This window comes from Nestor notabilis, unplaced genomic scaffold (genome assembly GCF_000696875.1).
Source record: "Nestor notabilis isolate BGI_N333 unplaced genomic scaffold, ASM69687v1 scaffold16210, whole genome shotgun sequence".
NCBI classification, from domain to species: Eukaryota; Metazoa; Chordata; class Aves; order Psittaciformes; family Psittacidae; genus Nestor; species Nestor notabilis.
Window position 1 is genome coordinate 5,916 of NW_009910851.1, and position 18,762 is coordinate 24,677.

The 18,762-nt window shown below is 38.5% G+C and overlaps 1 protein-coding gene across 1 annotated transcript; it reads left to right on the forward strand.

The window, feature by feature from the left end:
- Window positions 1-1,390: 1,390 nt before the first annotated feature.
- Window positions 1,391-10,027, forward strand: LOC104403696 (estrogen receptor-like; the record flags this gene model as incomplete). The annotated part of the gene is made up of 3 exons (XM_010011934.1): window positions 1,391-1,524; window positions 8,266-8,449; window positions 9,772-10,027. Coding segments are annotated over 3 exons (574 nt in total), but the record flags the coding sequence as incomplete, so codon positions are not given.
- Window positions 10,028-18,762: the final 8,735 nt, after the last annotated feature.

The window sequence follows — 18,762 nt, forward strand, 5'->3', positions numbered from 1 at the left end:
GATGAGGGAGATAGATAGAGATCTAATTCCAAGCACTGAATGAAGCTGAATAAGGATTTGAACTTGAGAGAAGATTGGTGCACAAGTGCTCACAGACAACCTCTTTCTTTCTTTCTTTGACTCAGTTTTAGGTTTAAACATGATTGAAAAGTGCAAAGAATTTTCTCAGGCTGTAGTCAGAAAGGCATATGACTGCTTTGTCTGAGGGTCTGGTGTGGGTTTAGACATTAGCTACAGAGTCTCAACAGTATGACTGTATCAGGACTGAGGCATGTGTGCCTATGCTGGTAGTGTTAGACTGGGAGATGCTCAATCTGTGTTTGTGTTACAAATTATAGTGGAATAGTTGTCTGATAATTTGAAATTTCTTTTGCATTTTCCTATAGCAATGATTTTCAAAATTTCATAAAAGCTATAGCTAAAACTCAATATATCTTTAAACAGCACTTTTTAAGTGATCAGATTAAGTCTTACATGGTAAAAATTCACTTAGGAAGTCCTAATAAAAGTAAAACTAGGTAGGTACGTTTTTGTAAAAGGTAGCAATGTAAATAATCTAAAATCAATGACAAGAAAATGTGCAGGCTAAACTTTCATAAAAAAATAATTACAATCTGCATTAATTGTTGAACTTCAGGTTTTGTGCGCCAAATGAAATTTAGTGAGCAAGAATACCTAGTATCGTGAGCAAACGGAGGAGGTTAATTGCCATTACTAGTGAAAGCTTTGAGATTTCGTAGACTTTAGCTTTGTTTAATGCTGTAATGTAAAAAGTTATCTGATTTGTGGAATGAAATGTTAGTTTTGATTAGACTCAGTCATACAGACAAGATTTTGGCCTCATAAGTCCTTCCTGAGCTCATGAATAAGCTTATTTTTTAAGGAGACATTAAGAAAAATGGGAGATGCATTCTGGAACATTACAGCTTGCAAGGTCAGGTAGAAACAAGTACAAAATATTAGGGAGAGAAAAATGCAAAGTATTTGGACTATTTCAGTTAAAGGAAAAAAAAATTAGGAAGAGGAAACCAAGTAATGTTTTTTACGTACATATCTACATAAAAATGTAGTTCTGAACAAATATTTTCCTCAATGTAAATGTTTGGTTGAATCAATCTCATACCTTCCTCCCCAGTAATGCCTTGGTGATGAGTTTATGAAATTGACATTTTGGGGGGTAATATATTATTTACTTATTAATTTTGTGTGGGATACTGGGACCTATGCTTTGTAATCACACATACACCAAATAAGCATAGAGTAGGAAGTCTGGTACTAGCTAGTGAATTGATGAAATCACATTGGAGAGGAATGATCCAGGGGAATGAAAAGATCATGCTGCCACCAGGTTAAAGCTGTGAATATCTCCCCCTTGATGGTATTCACACAGGAATCAAGGGAAATGTGTAGAGGGCATGGTGGAAATCTTTGACATGCTGCTGGCTACTGCTGCTCGGTTTCGCATGATGAACCTTCAAGGGGAGGAATTTGTGTGCCTTAAGTCCATCATCCTGCTCAATTCTGGTAAGTGGTGTGCTTCGCTGTCCCTCGGGTAATTGCAGTTGCTTCCTGCATGTGGTTAAATGCTGCTTGTTGTCACTACTGATGTTTTCATTTTGAGACAGCAGCAATTGAAAAGGGGGCTGTCAATATAGATGCAGGCAGAACCACCAAGTATGGATGGAAGCAGGAAAAGCTATTGAATGGGTATAGGTAGGACTCAGTCACTTAATGCAGTAAGTAGCTCATACACTATGTACAGCTGATGCGAGGAGTGATCAGAGCAGTTTTGAACTACGTGATGGCAGGTCTTAAAGCTCTGGTTACAAGCCACTGAGTAGCTGCAGCCACACATAAGGGAATGCAAAGGCAATGCTTGTAAATCTATGCCTCCCTTTTTTGGCAATGACAAAATAAAGAGGAAATTATGGCAAAAATGTGGCCACGTTTGTTGTGGTTTAGTTTATATTTAAAATACAGGCATCTAAACCTGATGTCATCACCTTCCACTTCCTTTATAATTTATAAGTATTTCTGGGCTGTAAATCTCCTTCTGAAGTGCACTTCAGAAATAGGTGACTAAATAACAAGTGTAGGTGTAGACATAAATATGTAAGGTTAGCTGCCTTTGATTCTGCATGAGATGATTGAAACAAGAAAATTCAAGTTGAGGCATGTGACAGAAAATTTCTGTTGCACACCAGAGGACTTTTCTGTTTGAAATGAGAAAAAAATCCAGATAATTTATGTTTAAGTGCAGAAAGGAGACCCATGGTGTTCTCATGGAAGTGATAGAGGTCTAAATAATGTAGGCACCAAAGTAAAAATATTAGACTCAATTTTCTGCTAAGATGTTACCTAATGCGTAAAGATGCCAGTTTCCCAAAACTGAGGATTTACCCACTTGTTCTCCCCTTTTCTTATAGGTTTGAACTCGTAGACAGCATTAACCTCTAGGCAAAACAGATGTGAAGGGCTGTATGTCCTTTTTATCTGGTGGTTTAACAGGTTGCTTGCCCTAGTTGCACGAAATACTGATTCAGGCTAACTGTAAACACAGCAGACTTTGCTTTATTGATCAGGCACTTCTTTTATGGAAATTTGGACCTGGCCTACTGAAAAAAAATACAATAAATTAAGAAGGAAAATTATGTATTTATACAATCAAATCCAATTTATTTCATTTATGTTCTATGTGATATTAATGTGGTTCGGGTTTTGTTATGATTGTCATCAGTTACCAAAGAATGACATCTGAGGCAAGCACCTGGCATATTAGGAATGAAGGGCTGCTGTTCTTATCTTGGATGCCAGGATGTGAAATTGTAATTGCTGTTTGACATATTATTTTCCTTTTGTTGTCCTGATAATTATAACCGAATATTTCCTAGAGTTAAATGTTCTTCCTGTAAAGGGATGCTCCTCCAGATTTTTAGTTAATATGTTAAAATGTAATTATCCTTTTAAATAAATACAGAATGTGTAATTGATTTATATAAATATTGAAATAAAATAAGAAAACAATAGAATTGAAGTTTGAATAAATCTCATTAGATGTTCATGGCTTGAACATGAAGACTTCAAGACATGTTGTTGAAAGTTTTTATGCCACTGCTGTATTTAATATTGAACCAGAAAACTAAATCTGTTATTTAGAAAAAGTTTTTCCAGACATCACCAGCTATCCTTTATAAGCACATCTCACTTTGTTAATGGGATTTTTTGTTTCAAGATTCCCCTAAGGAAAAAACACACAAATAGAAATAAATAAATATATATATCAAGTGATATCAGTTATAATCACCGTCATATTTCCTTCTGCACATAAGAGAGGTGGGATCACTGAGTGAGGCTAGGAGATACTGGATCTTTAGTTCTCAAAGGTTCTTATTCATCAGGTTGGAATCAGTGGTGCTCTGTACAGTAGAAGGTCAGGGTTGATTGAGGATCTGATAAATGATCTGATTTTGGATGTGGCTTTTTTCTTTCTACATTAAATGAAAGTGCATAGATGCTCAAAAGTCTGGTATTTCCACAAGAGTCTTTACAGTGAGAGATCAGAGGGCATGGTTTGGGTTAAGATGTTACAGATTCATGCTGAAAGCAATTTATACTATTATGCAAAACATCATGTATTACTCTGGCTTGCACACTGCACTTTTTGCAGTACACTGTGTATATCTGAGTACACTGTAAACTGAATGTGTGTGTATATATGGCCACAGAATGTATGCCTGTATTGCTTGCAGTTGCCTTTATGCATAAAGATAAATAATTTTACATATCCTTTTTTGCATTCCTGTAACCAACTAATCTTATAACTGCCTGAGGAGTTCACTACTAGGTGGTGGGAATGTGGACATGAGTTTCTGACTGTCAGACCCTTTAGATGCCCAAATTAGGAGGCTAGGCTGCACTACAGAGATAAGTAGTATGATTTGGGGTATATGTAATAGTTGTATAAGTGTTTGGCATAGGTACTCTAAAATGTCTTCTGGAGATGCTTTTCTTCACAGAATATAGCCAGCCTCTGTAGGTAAAGTGTTGGGCACACATGAAATACTACGCGTGCTGTGAAGCCTATGGCATACATGATGTATGATGAGAGGCTGAGGTTTGTTCATCCTGGAAAAGTGAGGGCCTACCTGCAGTCGTAAGCTGGCAAATGGGTTATGAAGAAGCCAGGGCCAGACTCTTCTCAGAGGTGCAAAAGGAAAGGATAAGCTGCAATGAAGACAAACCACAGCAAGGGAGAACATGTCTAGATAAATAGAACAAAAAATCTTCCCAGTGAGAGGTTAAGCACTGGAACATGTTGGCCAGAATGCTGGTGGGATCTCCATCTTCAGAGGTGCTCAAAACTCAGCTGGACAAAGCTCTGGGCAGCTTGACCTAACCCTGAAGTTACTGCTATTTCAGCAGGTGGTTGTATTAGATGACCTCCAAGCCTCCCTTAACCTGATTGTTTTCTATGATTGCACATGTAAGTATAAACAAATCTACTAAAGAAACAGAGATAAACACACAATGAATTTTTGGCCCTTATGTGCTATCTGTATTATATATGCATATCATTACACCAGTTGATCTCAAAATTATTTCAACAAGTGATTAATTAAACAAATTGGACTAATTATGATGCATTTCATTTAAAAGAAGCAGTCTGCATTTGCATTCTAAAGCTTTGTGCTGATTTAGTTTACTGAGTATACACAAACCTTTCTTTATTAAATCCTTGGACATCTGTTAGTCTCTTCAAATGACATAGTGCTCTTTATTGCTTTTTTTGGACATTTATTTTTCTCTTTTTTTTGCAACATCTTCCAAGGCTGTTTAGTCTCTTTACACTCCTTTTTCATGTGGTCTTGGGCAAAAATGCAAGTGAAGTTTTTCAGTTTCACTCGGTGCATGTGGAAAAGATGGAAGGCTTTGTTTATAAAGCAAAATATATGTTTACACTACTTCCAAATTTTTCATGAGGTATCAAGGCAACAGCACATCTGTAACAATGAGGACAGCATTGTCTTTAGCTAAATAACGAACTAGAAGGTGCTTCTCTAAAGCTGCAGTAATAAATCTTTTGACTAAAAAGCAGAATTGTATTTTTGAAAAACACATTCACCTCAATAAAAGAGGGCTGTTTCTTACCACTGGAAAATAAATACTAGAAATGTGAAAGAGTAAGATGGTGCAAGATGTTTTGAGTTTATCTGAAAGGAGTGGTGCTATGTGGCAAAGCAACAGGCTTTCATTTTGGAGATGAAGATGTAGGTCACATTTGCCTTAGCAGCTGCTTTACCGAATTGGTTAGCTGGTTAATCCATAGAGCTGGAAAAAATTTAGCTGATTTTATGCATCCTTTAGACCTCCTAATACATCTTCCTGTGTGATTTTGTTGTCCTTCTGATTTTTTCAGCTCCTGTTAAATTGTGCCTTATATTTATTTCTTTATTTTGGGTGTTGGGATGGTTATGCGAGTGTATAGTACAGAGCTGAATTTTCTCATAGCTCAGCTTGGCTTGCTACAGATACAGAGCAATGGGGCACTGTGGAAGAGGAAGAAGAGCCCAGGATATTGCTTTGTGAGCCTGAACTATAAATGTAAAAATATTTTAAGCTGGGGTTTATTATGACAGCAAAGATGCAAAGGGTGTTCCCCTCTACAGTAATATGCATAAAACCATCACTGTGTATAGTGACACATATAAAATTGTATCACTATATGCCAACATCTGGCACAGTAGCACTGCGGTCCCCGAGGAACTGTGTTCTATTCATAGCTTTGTGTCAGGGGCACAAGCCAACAAACTTTACTTTGCAGGGTGGTGCTTTCTCTGATCCCATTCCCATTGTATTTTACAATACTGACTGAAAGAAAGAGCTGGAAAACAACCTGATAGCTATTCAATTTAAGCTTGCTTTCAGCTTCAGAGCTTGGAAGACCTTTGAGACTGTTAAATTTCACTTTGCTAAGACAATTTTCTGTACTCTCGTTCCAGAACTCGGCTTGTGTGTGTATGTATGTGATGGATAGCTGGTATTTCTTTGGGGGAAATTTCTGGTCATTGGCCTGGGGTAGGAGCAACCACCGGGGGAGCAGAAAGGAAAACTAAACATCATTTTTCTTGGCAGTTATTGACTGGCAATTGCCCAAAGTGTCTACATTTTGGGAGGAGTGCTTTTTTTTTTGATTTACAGTTTTTAATAGCTTCTGGACTATACCAAGGTGAGAAACAATTCCTCCTAACAGGAGTTTTTTCTGTTTTCAAAGTTCTGAAACAGGGGCACAATAGCATCCTCTGGCTGAAGTAAGCTGCTCTGGAGGCACTTTGGGTTTCTGAGACTAATCTTACATTCCAATGGACTGCATTTTGCCAGTAATATATAAGAATCTTACCTGTACAGGCACCTGCTAAGCTAGACAGCCTTGTATTATCGGTAGGAATACGTGAGGGTCAGTCAGCTGAGAAAAGCCCCAGGAGCTGTTTCTCTTTGATGAATTCTTTTCAGTGAAAGAAATAAAAATCATAAAAAGCTCTGTGAGAAAAGAAGCCATTGTACTATCTGTCTATGCCAAATCAGAAGCAACATTAATTACCAAAATTAAGAAATCTGACTGACGGTTTTCAGAAGTTGTGCTGTGTTTGAGTTACCCTTTCATTGTTGTTTTTTTTTAAAGCAGTATCTCTCTCACTCTGTCTCCCTCTCACAGACACTCACACTGACATTCACAAACCCAAATTTATATTTCTTTTTAGTACAGAAGACCCAAATTCATAAATCCTACTTGCAAGTTACAGTAGTTCTAGGTGTCAAGTCCTCGAAGTACCAAGATGATGTGAGGAGGTTAGGTATGCCAAGAAGGTGGTAAAAAACCCTTCAATTTCCCTGACTGTTCAGATGCATAGCAAAATATTCTTATCTTCAAATCCAACGGTATAGCCTCAGGCTACAAACAGTACAAACATGCTAGAGTCTATATCTCTGTATGTGTCCGTGTTAGAGCATCTTTGCCTTTTTTTCTTAGTACCACTAACTGCATTGCATATTGTGCTATACATGCTGCTTTAAAGAAAAACAAAATGAAATGTAATTCCAGAAACCATTTTTTCCCAAGGACAAAAACCAAATTTCTTCTTGGCTCTGTAAGCTGTTGCAGAAGGGCTGAAGCACAGGATTTGTCAAGTACACTATAGATACAGGGCACTGAACACACTGTGATCAAGCCAGTTTAGTTGTGTCACTGTATGTACAGCTTAAGCTTTTGCTGGCTCAGGACTGGACTCTGGTAATATGACCTGTTTGGAGTTATTGGCTCAATCCAGAAGATTAAAAAAACTGGTGCTGAATGCGACAGCTGCCTTTTGGCAACACAGTGCTGTTGTGACCTGATTCACACTGGTTATGTGGTGTTGTCCGGGACAAATTCTAGATAGAAACATGCAAACTGCTTCAGAATTTACCATTTATAAACCTGATGTGCTTCATGCACCGAAGAATTAGTAGTGGTAAAAGCTCTTATACCTGGATTTTACAGGATATTCAGAGGGGCTGTTGCAGCAGCTTGAAGGTGTTTTGATCTCTGGAAAAATTTCCTTGTGGTTCAGCTCTTCAGGCTGCTCACTTTCAGCAGTAAGCAAAGTAAGATGGCTAAACTTACACAGCCTGCTTTGGACATGTCTTTAAAGGAGAGTTGGGTTTGCAGGTGAAGGAGCACGCCTTTCAAGGCTCTTCCTTGGCTAGGAGGGTTTTGTTGAGGTGAGTGTGGGTAAGCAAACCCTGATTTTGTTTACATGTTTTGTGGTAACATAATATTCAGTCCTAGACTGACTATCAGATCGTCAAAAATCAAACATTACAGAGCAGAGAAAAGGGCAAAAACTGCCAAAGGCCTGTGCTGGTCAGTATGTACCCCAGATCTCTCAAGTGGAAACAGAATCTCCTCAAAGTTTCGGAGCTGAGCTACTTAGAGGAGTACAGCCTGTGGGTAGGTCTAGCTGCAGGTGTTGCCTGCACCTGGCCCAGACCTCTGATGGACCCAGGCAGGGAGGAGGCATCGTCTCCCTCCTGCTTTGCTTTGCCTTGCAGTGCTCTGGGGTTATTCAGACCAGTGACCTGGCTGGCAAGCAGGAGGGCTCACGCACAGTCAGCTCCCATGGTTTAACACAGCTGAGGAGGCCAGTCACAAGACAGACCTTGGGCAAATCTGACTCCATCAAAGTAATTTTTGTCTGTGCTTTGTTTTCTTTCTCCTTTCTACCCCAGGTGTGTACACTTTTCTTTCCAGCACCTTGAAATCTCTGGAAGAGAAAGACTACATTCACCGTGTCCTGGACAAAATTACAGACACTCTGATACATTTGATGGCTAAGTCAGGTCTTTCTCTGCAGCAGCAACACAGACGACTAGCTCAGCTCCTCCTCATCCTCTCTCACATCAGACACATGAGGTGAGAGCAAGCGTGTGGTCAGCCCTCCTGCACTGGCCCCACACAATGCAGGTTTCACAAATACACACAGACACACTTTTCCTTCACAGATGGGAGTGCAAACTGTGTGTAGAGCTATTACAGAATATAACACCATATATGTTTATGTCCACTTTCATAAAGATGTACAACCATGTGTGCAAAACAGTGCGCTGGATTATGGTGTGAGAGGAGTAAATGTTCTCCCCATTTACTGCTTCTAGTTTTATTTTACTTTGTTTGCTGTTTTGATAGTGCTGTAAGCAGTATCTACTTTTAATGTTATGCTCTTCTTTGCATCCTGTTTGAAAAGTACCAATTAGAATACAAATGCAGCAGTAGCCTAGTTCTGAAAACTTTAGTCTCCTATAAGGCTTAATAAAACTATCACTTCCATGTAGTCACTTTTCACAAGTGGCTTGATTGCAATTCACTTCAGAAAAGAGATTAGGATCATTATGTGTATTTTATAGGTGAGGACAAATGCAGGTCTGCTGAATCCCAATCTAGAGAGCTGTGCCCATTGCTAATTAGAGGTGAGGTGTCAGGCACTCTTTTTAGTTGCAACAATGATTCTCCCAAACATAATTACCTTTCAAGGTAGTTGCTCAGAGGCTGGAGTGTTAACATGACATACAAAAAACCAGTATAGATTTTATTTTTGTGAAGGGAAAAGAGATGTTACACAGATTTTAATTTTTATTATTTCAATTAATAAAAGAGTAAGCACCACACCATAGCTCCTAAAGATGAAACATGCAGATTTGACTCCTGGGCTGGTATACAGGTCTTCAGGAAAAAGTCAAAGGGTGTGTGCATGTGGCTTTTTTACTTGAGAAGAATTTGTACAATTAAGGAAGTTCCAGATAGATACACAGTGAAGTGAATCATTTCTATAGATTTGTATATGGATGCTATTACAAGTGAGTATTTGCTAACAAATTGGCTGAGGTATTTTCTAGGAAAAAGATCTGATATTTAAGGTTTTACTATGGGAATGCCAAGATTCATCCAATTTTCTTGGTCACAGTGTCTAAATTAGGAGTCCATGTGCTCTAGGCTACATTTTAGGCGAAGGAGAGCAAAAGAGCCACCTTCAGAAGGCAACTTCCTCATGAGCAGCCTGAAATGTTCTTTGAAGTTGCTGCCTTCTGCTAATTTTAGCAGGAGCACACAGCAACTGCACTGATAAGTTAGTTCTGTACAAGGTGGAATTCATATGAACCTTATAAATGATATTAGCTGATAGTTTTTTTTCCTATAGCATATTTGGAAAGTAACCATTGTTTTGTTAAAACCTACAGCAACAAAGGAATGGAGCACCTGTATAACATGAAGTGTAAAAATGTAGTTCCACTCTATGATCTCTTGCTGGAGATGTTGGACGCTCATCGACTGCATGCCCCGGCAGCCAGGAGTGCTGCACCGATGGAAGAGGAGAACCAGAGCCAGCTGACAACTGCATCAGCTTCATCTCATTCCATGCAGTCTTTTTATATAGGCAAAGAAGAGGAGAAAGTGAGTGCAGAATACAATATAACCAAAAGTCAGCAGATATGATTGTGTGAGAAACCCAGCAGTGTGCTACCTAGCTCTTGCTTCATTTTGTCTATAGTGCCACCTGTGTGAACACTCCAGTGACAAGTCATCTGCATTTTCCATTTGAGTGTTTGTCAAGCGCTTGCCTAAATTGATTGCGTATCCTAAATGGAAGACATTTCATTGCTATGGACAGCCAGCAAGGATTGTTAGGCTAATTTGATTTAAAATTTGCATCAGTTTTATTTAATTTTGCATGGAAGTTGGGTAAGTCCTAATCTAAACTGCACATTCTTTTGACTATATATTAGTAGGCAATACCACCCATGCGTACTGGTATCTTCATGAGAGGTAGCCTTTGTTGATATCCACCCTAAATTCTGAGCTTGCTTAATCCTTTACTTGCTTGAAACTTTGAAGCAGTTTAGTAGCGATTCTGGTTGACTTTTTTTGGGAGGGGTGGTGGAGTGTGTAAATGAAAAGTTGATTGTCATCTTAGGGTGCCATAGTGCAAGTGCACTGCTAGTGACTGCCTTGATAGCTTAGGTAGGTTCCCGCCTCTCTTCTTCCTACAGGAGAAAGGAACCCCTGTTTGAGAATAAAGCTATTTTACCTTGCTGACTTACACCAGTAGACAAAGCCCTCTCAAGATGATACTGACCATATTTTTAGGCTCCCTTACTTATGGCTGAATTGCATTGCATGCATCCTATCTTGTCTGATCCTACAAAGCTAAACTGCTCTGTTTCTTGGCAGTGTGTCAATCGAGGGCAAAATGGCAAACAGTGATAACATAGATAATTATGCTTAAATCAGACAAGATGATTACAGAAATCATCAGGTTTAAAAAAAAAAAAAAGGTCTTCACCAACATCTGTGATCCAGCACTATTTTATGAAAACCTCCCCCTGTCCTTTGCTTTACTGTTCTACAAACCAAGGGGTGAGCATGCCAGTGCAAAACTGGCAAAGCCAGGCAGGATGGTCCCATCCAGAAAAGCGTGGCCTAGCCATGTGTAGGAGGGCTGGCACCACAACCAGAACAGCGGGCGCTGCATTGTCTTGGCTTGCTTTGGTTCTTGTTGGGGTATGCTCAGAAATTACTGTTAGGAGCCAGCTCACCTTTGACACCAGAATTGGGCAATCAGCCTCAGACATGGTGAAGACTCTGGGACTGCATGCCCAGGAAGATCTCCATGCAAGTTTATAACTTTTTCATAAGGATTAGACAGATACTTCAGACCAACTGTAAATATACAAAAGGTCCACTGACATCGAGAGTTTTAGTAAGACATGAAAGGAGACAGACTGATGAAATCCATACTATGTGCTATTCAAAGTAGGAGTCAGTGCTGCTGTTTGACTGTCTCTATGCTCAAATTAAACATGTCAGGGAATGTTGCTGGGTACTGGAATTATTACCAGGAATATTTTATTAGTCTAATAATAAACTTTGCCTGTGCTATCTACACTTCTGGTTTACAGGTGCAATTTGGGAGTTAGCATGGACCAGGGACTATTCCAATAACTGGTTGGAAGCGACCACCCTGCCAGTAATGATGTTTCATAGCACATACATAGGTTGCTCCACAGCAGCTGGCCACAGTGCTAGAGGAGGGTTCAGGGAGGCTTCTTTTACCACTATAGTTTAAACCTTTATATTAGATTATGTTGATTGGAATACCCTGTAGTAACTAGATATAGGAACCAGTGCAACCAGTGCCATGCAGGAGTGCCTATGTCTAATCATGCTCCCCGTTACACAAGCAGAATCTGTGTGTAGTGACATTGAGTTACATAGCAGTTGGGAAGGCAGCAAGGCACAGGGCAAGTTTGTGCTCCAAGTCAAGGACTCTATTCTTTAGTGAGTGTACATAATAATGTCTATAACAACAGTTTAATGTACATATCTGAGGATACATGCAGTTTAAAAGTCTAAAACTAGATGTTACCTGTGTTTGAGAAGATTCCTTGAAAACTCTGCAAGCCTCAACATGTGAAGCAGTCACTGTAAGTTAACAGGCCTTTTACTGGTGCATATTATTGTGTAATTTTTTTCTGAATGTGCTGAAGGATTTGTCTTTTTTGTGTATTCAGTAAGAGTGTGTGTGTGTGTGTGTGTGTGTGTGTGTGTATGTGCTCAGATTTGGTACCTAAGGGCTTTTGGAGGGCTCCTAAATGCCTTGAAAAAAAATGCACATTTTGATTTGTTCAGTAGCTGTTTTTCAGATGTGTTAGAAAGATTGTGAATGCCCTGAAATGAATGTAGGCTAATATCAATGGAGCACAGGAATCCCTGTAGTTACATTTATGTGCTTACACCATCATAATTTGCATTCACTAACAGCATTAGAGCTCTCTAAATACTGCATGTGCAACTTGGTGGTCTCTATGACAGAACACACACATCAAGCTCATAAGCTGAAAGGCAAACTGGTTTAAATGAATACTTCACTTCCCAAATCCCCAAACAGTTCATAACATTGATTCAAGTGTAAACTGGACCTGGTAAAAAAAGCAGTTTATGGAGAGCAATTTATAGCAGAGGATCAGATTCTGATTGTACTTACATAAAAGAAGTACCGCCACACTACATTGTTTCCTGGTGAAGCTGGATAAGCATGATTTGAAGTGGTATGCAGCAGACAGAAGGGTATTATAGTGTGTCTTGGAATATAAGGAATAATTAGTCAGCTTCCAAACTTAATCACGAATGCTTTCCTAGGCTCAGCCCTTGCAAGGAAGTAATTCAGATTCAACCAGTCCTCCTGTCTTTGTGGTGAAGGGCATCCCAGAAAGAAAAACAGTGATTCCTGGTAATAGATGCATTTACCTTTGGACTGTTTAAGGATTTGTGTCTTTAACTTGTTCATAAGATTTTAATTGAAGCAGCACCTTAATGAATATAGTAACCTTCCCATAGTTATCTTTGAAGATGATTGTCCGCATATCAGACAGCTGAATGTAGCTATTCCAATGATTAAACAAAGTCTACGACACAAAAATGACAATTTTTTTCACGTGTAATTCTGAATTATGCTCTCATGTATGCAAACAATTGTGCCTGACATTGGTAATTGTTATTTCACAGGATGATATTTTATGTGTGTGTGTATATATATATATACATATATACTTTATATTTGCAGCTGACAAACCAGTACTACCTGAAGACCTGGTGCTGGACATTAAATAAAAAATATATAACATGTAAAAAAAAAAATAAGGAGAGAAAACTTTTCAAGGCAGCTAATGATGCTTTTACCAAAACATTCATAGTGATTTATCTGGAGAGCTAATGAAAGAATTATTTTATAATGCTTATATATGATTTAAAAAAAACCCAAAAAAACAAAAAAAAAAACCCACCCCAAACCCACCCCCTCCATCAAAAAACCAAAAAACATCCCCCCCTAGAAACATAGGCAATGTAATACCAGCACAAGCAAAACAGAAGTAGACCAGATGAACTTGTTTTGCTTGAGAATCTGGTTATTACTGAATTATTACAAAAAAGCTTGGGAGGCAGAAGAGGAGATAGGGTGATGTCTTAGTGGTGTCTGAGTTTCCAGCAATATATGAAAGCTGCTCTGGTTTGCAGTAGTTTGAGCCATGTCTTGATGTTGCAGGCTTTGTCTCAGGTAAAGCTGCCAGTTGGGGCAGTAGGATTTGTATTGGGGTAAAATAATTTAATGAGAGTTTCTTGGGGTGTGTTTGTGGTAAATTTACTTTCATGTTTCAGTGACATCTCTTGATGATTTTTTTTCTCCTTCTGTACACTGAGGGGTTTAATAATTTAAAAATACAGTTAAAGGAATAATCTGAACTGAGCTCCCAAGGGTATTGCATGAACTATCAGTAGGTCACTGAACTTTAAGTAGAAAAAAACCCAACACACAACATAAAACCCAAACCACCCCCTTAAGCCAAGCTAGGGTTTGCATTGAAGCCTCCATTCATTCCAATTGATGCTGACTGATTCCTTAAGAGTTGTGCCATATGTTTAAAACAAAACAAACTACCATCAAAGTAAAAATTCTGCTTTGCCTTAGTCTTACCACAGGCTATACTAGGAGCACAGCAAGCCTCTCTTGTGTATATAATGTCCTGCTTTAAAATTAGAATACAACCCAACCTAAAGCTAATGGATTTTGTATATAAGGTATTCTCAGCCAAATTTATGTGAAGTGCATTTCTTACTCTGAATAGAGATGGCTATTTATTTTCCATGCCATCTGCAACTGTAACATAGCTTTACAGATAGATAGAGATACAACATGCGTAAGAGAGTGGTCACGTTAACGATTGTATCACAATGCAAACCAGTCCTTGATGACACCTGCAACTATAGAATAATCTCAAATTGATCTGAGAATTTTTAGTTAACATTTCCTCGATATTAATGTTCTACCCTTTCACTGAGAATTCCTTTTCATCTTTCAAATGTAGATAACCTTATATCCTGAAAGTTGTTTTCAGACTGATTGTTGCCCATGAGGGTATTCGGTTTTGCACTGTGTTAAAAGAGAAAAAAATTCTAAAAAAATATAAAAATCCTTTGCATTCAAATGTGCCTAAAGAAATAAACATCCAAAAAATAAAAAAAAAGGTATATGCTGCCATCTTGCAAATTAGTATGCTCTGTACTCCTGTGTGCCTATAACTACAAGTCTGTTTCTTCAGAAAGTGCCCACTGGAAAATGAAGGAATAGACTGCTGGTCATGAGACTCGCATTAACAAGCCACTTTATGTATCACCTTATTGTATATACTATGAAACTAATGCTTTTGTGTGCACTATGTAGTCTGTCAATGGAAAGACCTTTCTTTGGTATAGGCTCAGCTACCATAACGTATTTGTTGAAGTATTCTGTTCTTTCACTGATGCATATAAAATTATTGATGTCTTTGTTTCGGTGAAGTTTTTTTAATTTGTTTTGCACCTAAAAAAGTTCTAAAAAGTCTAAATGAAAAATCTAACCTGATCGGTGCGAGATTTTTATCAGTGTATTTGATGTTGAAAATAAAGAATTAAGCAAAGCACTTTGTTTCATTAGTTATATTTTGCACAGTTTTAAAAATATGCTTCTCTGCTCATTGTTTTCCAGTAGCCAGTGAAATGGTACACTAGTTTTCACAGTGCATTTTCATCTAAGTGAAAACTGTTTATTAATTAGTTTCTTCACCCTTCCCAAAAAGCATGAGAGTGACCATTTCCAGGGTCAACAATGTGTTTTAGTCTCTAGTATCCTGAAGACTAAGTAGCTTATATGCTTTAATGTGCTTAGTATTTATACGCTTTATGTATGTTCCTTATTTTGGCTTGTGAAACAGATTATGTTGGAAGAGATAAATTATGTGAATTTTGCTTTCAGTAGTTGACTCTCATTTATGATAAGTTAGCTAATATGAAGTAAAATAGTACTTATATGCCAAGCAAAAGCTATTCCTCAGGGGGAAAAATTGTCTTGGCTAAGCTGTCAGGAAGGTGATGAAAAGAGATGAAAGATAATCTTATTGACATAAGACCACTTTGAACTTAAGCCTATCCTGTAAAATAAATAGTTTCAAAATTATATTTGTTTTTTGCAGAGAACAAAACCAGTAATCTGTGCAGGTCAATGTCTATCAGTAATATAGAGAGAATATAGAACTTCTTATATTTATTTTTTTCATCTATTTATTTTCTGTGCTGTGCTTCTGAGTGAGACTATTGGGTCTTAGGTTCTTCTCTTTTCCTACATAAATATAAAAGTAAAAGCTTTTTTGGTTTTTTATGCGATGTTTCACTGTACATAAGCAAAAAATGGTAAGATTATTACCTTAATTCAATTCTACCATCTCAATGATTAAGACAAGGCAGGCAAAATACTTTGTCCGTGTGAAACCTCATCTTATAGCTTGTCAAACATGAAAACAAATAGCCTATTCGACCTCCACAAGAAAGTTGGAGACTCTTGGGATTTGTAAGTACGGAGTAGAACTGAGTGATGGTTCCAAATCATGAGACTGTTTTGCAACATACTTTCGTGACAGATTTTGACTGAGGGTTGCTACTTTGGCCACGAAGGGTGGGCCAGAGTAATATGAACTAATTGCACATGTACATGTGCTCAAAATAATAAAATCATTTTCAATGCTAATTCAGTGGGCACAACTGAAAAGCAGCTGTCTCCCTCTTCTTCATTCCCTCCCATCATCTGTCTTCTGTGATGGGAGAAGGTGGACAAGTTGTCAACTTGCTCAGACCCCCCAGAGCAGGAACCCACCAGGAAAAGACCCTCTGCAGCTAGGCCCTGGGCACATTGCCACAGCCAGCAGCCAGCTGCAACTCCACCTTCATTCCTCATTTTGTACATCTGTTGGCTGCAGTAATTTGACAAATCATAGAGAAAGAACGTATCTTCCTATTTCAGTGCAGAGCTCTTGCAGCTGAAACTCCTGGCTCACCTTTACTGGGCTCACCACTCTTGCTTCTCTCAACAAGTACACAGCACCTTGCAGAGCAGCTGCCTACTTCCTTGAGGGAGCTCGTATACATGCACACAGCCATGTGCTTTGGGCTCCTCCCACCCCCCTGCTTCCTCTTTTTCCTAACATGTAAGTAAGTGATGCATGTCTTGTAACAGTGTATTTTATTCTATTTATATAATTAGAAAGGTATGACGTAGTTAAGGCACCATGGAAGACCACATCTGACTGCTTTTACTTTTCTGTTAATTAAGGCAATCCCTTTGTTCTGCAGTGAAAACAGCTTCTTCATGGGCTCAATCACTGGGGCACTGCTTTCTTCGAAAGCCTTGTGGCCAAGCTTATTCTTCAAAATTAAATGTTGGATTTTTTGTTTTTTCTTTTCATCCAGATACCACCACATTAAAAGCCCCATGAAGCAGCTGGTTCTTAGGCTGAAAAAGTCTTACAGCTCTTTCCTGTGCATTACACTTTTTGCTTCCATTACCCACCCAGTGAAGAGGAGAGGAAAATCCAAACAGATAAATAACACTCATCAGCGTGCTCAGAGAGGAAGAATGCCCATGGGAGGGAGCTGTGTACGTGAGTTTTCTTATGCCCAGACAGGCTCCAATTGCTACCATTCACCATGGCATCCTACAGATACAGAGGCTCAAGTCTAAAAACGTTCATAAAGTCTTCAGAAAAGAAGACTTTATAATAACATTTGGCACTTAGCTCAGCAGCAGCAAGGCTAACTAGCTCTCACATCCCTATAAGAGCTGTGTGTTGCAGTCTTTAGGTGTCACTCTGCTAATGTCTTCATTTCTGAAGGCATACTGGTGACATAAAATTTATCTCCTGCTATTTTCTGCTCCTACACATTCATGCACCAGTCCAGTATGGTGCCATTTTAAACAGCTGACAAATGTGCACATGAGGAAAGGCACAGGCCTTTCAGGATTATTTTTTTTTAGCCAGATTTCATAATACATGCTTGGGATGGTAAGATATTTAGCTCCTCTACACACAAATATTGAGTGCTCTTTTCTAAGACAGAAAGATTTGCTTCTTGTCAGACGTCTTTTTTATTTTCCTCTCCCTCTTGAGAACCTGTGTCACCCATGAAAGTTTAAACAAGTATGTTATATCAAAGAGCTAAGCAGTAAGTGCTACCCACTTTGCAGTAAGTCACAGTAGGGCACATGAAAGTTTAAAAGGTTAGGTATTGGTATGAAAGAAGAAAAGGCTGAGTTCTATTCTACCTTTACTGGATTATTTTTTGCTCAAGTTAAATCTGAAAAATAGGAAAAGAAACTTCAGCTCCAAAATGTCTTCTTTATATCTATGTCAACCAAAACGCTACAGCATCATGCTTTCTTCCAGTACTTTTTTTCCTGTTGTCCTCTCAGTCTGTACACCTGCCTGGACAATGCTTCTAGTTTGGGAAAGGAGTCAAATTTGCAGTGGACTCTGGTAGCTTTCCTTCCAGCTGTTTTTACAACATCCTTTCTAAAAACAATGGAATGGAAAAATCCACAGTTACAACATCAATAATAGCGGTCTCCCAGGAATTGCAACATGCCTGAAAGTGGAAAGAGCTTGACCTGAGTAACGTTTGCTCAAACTACATCCACATCTGCACCATGCGTGACTGACACAGGAGAGCTCAGCGGCTTACCTCTCCTCCCCCAGGGTGACCTCTGATGTCAGAAATCAACAATACTTTCCTAAAGCCTCCTTTCTCTTATGAAAACTAAATGTGGCATTGTTTTATTCAGACTTCATTGTGGTTAAATCAACTTGCTACATCTCAGGTCTTTAAATAGGTTTTACTGAACCAAGCAGTTTTGGCTAGTTCATTTTTTTAATATGTTAAGTGGCGCCAAACAATAGAAGTCAAAGCTTTCAGTTCCTGTCTGCTTTTAGAGCAATTATTTCATATAACTCAGATTCTATCACAGTCTATGGCACGTCTTCAATGCTCAAGCTTGCAGTTATTAATTTCCTTTTATCTTGTTTTCACAGATTTTATCTACTGCTTTTTGGGAAGACAAATTAATCTTTAATCATTCCTATTTATTTCTTTATTGTGGAATATTATTAGAATATTCCAGTGTTCTTAAAATTACTAAAACAAGCAGAACATCTCCCAGTATAGGTTTCACATCTATGTCTCTCTAGGTCTAATTACAGTCAAATAGCACAACAACGAACAATAGAATTCAGTTGGCTGTAGTACATTTCACAGCATTGCTGCCAACGTTAAAACCAGCCAGTACCTAGACTAGTTCCCTTGTGTAGGGA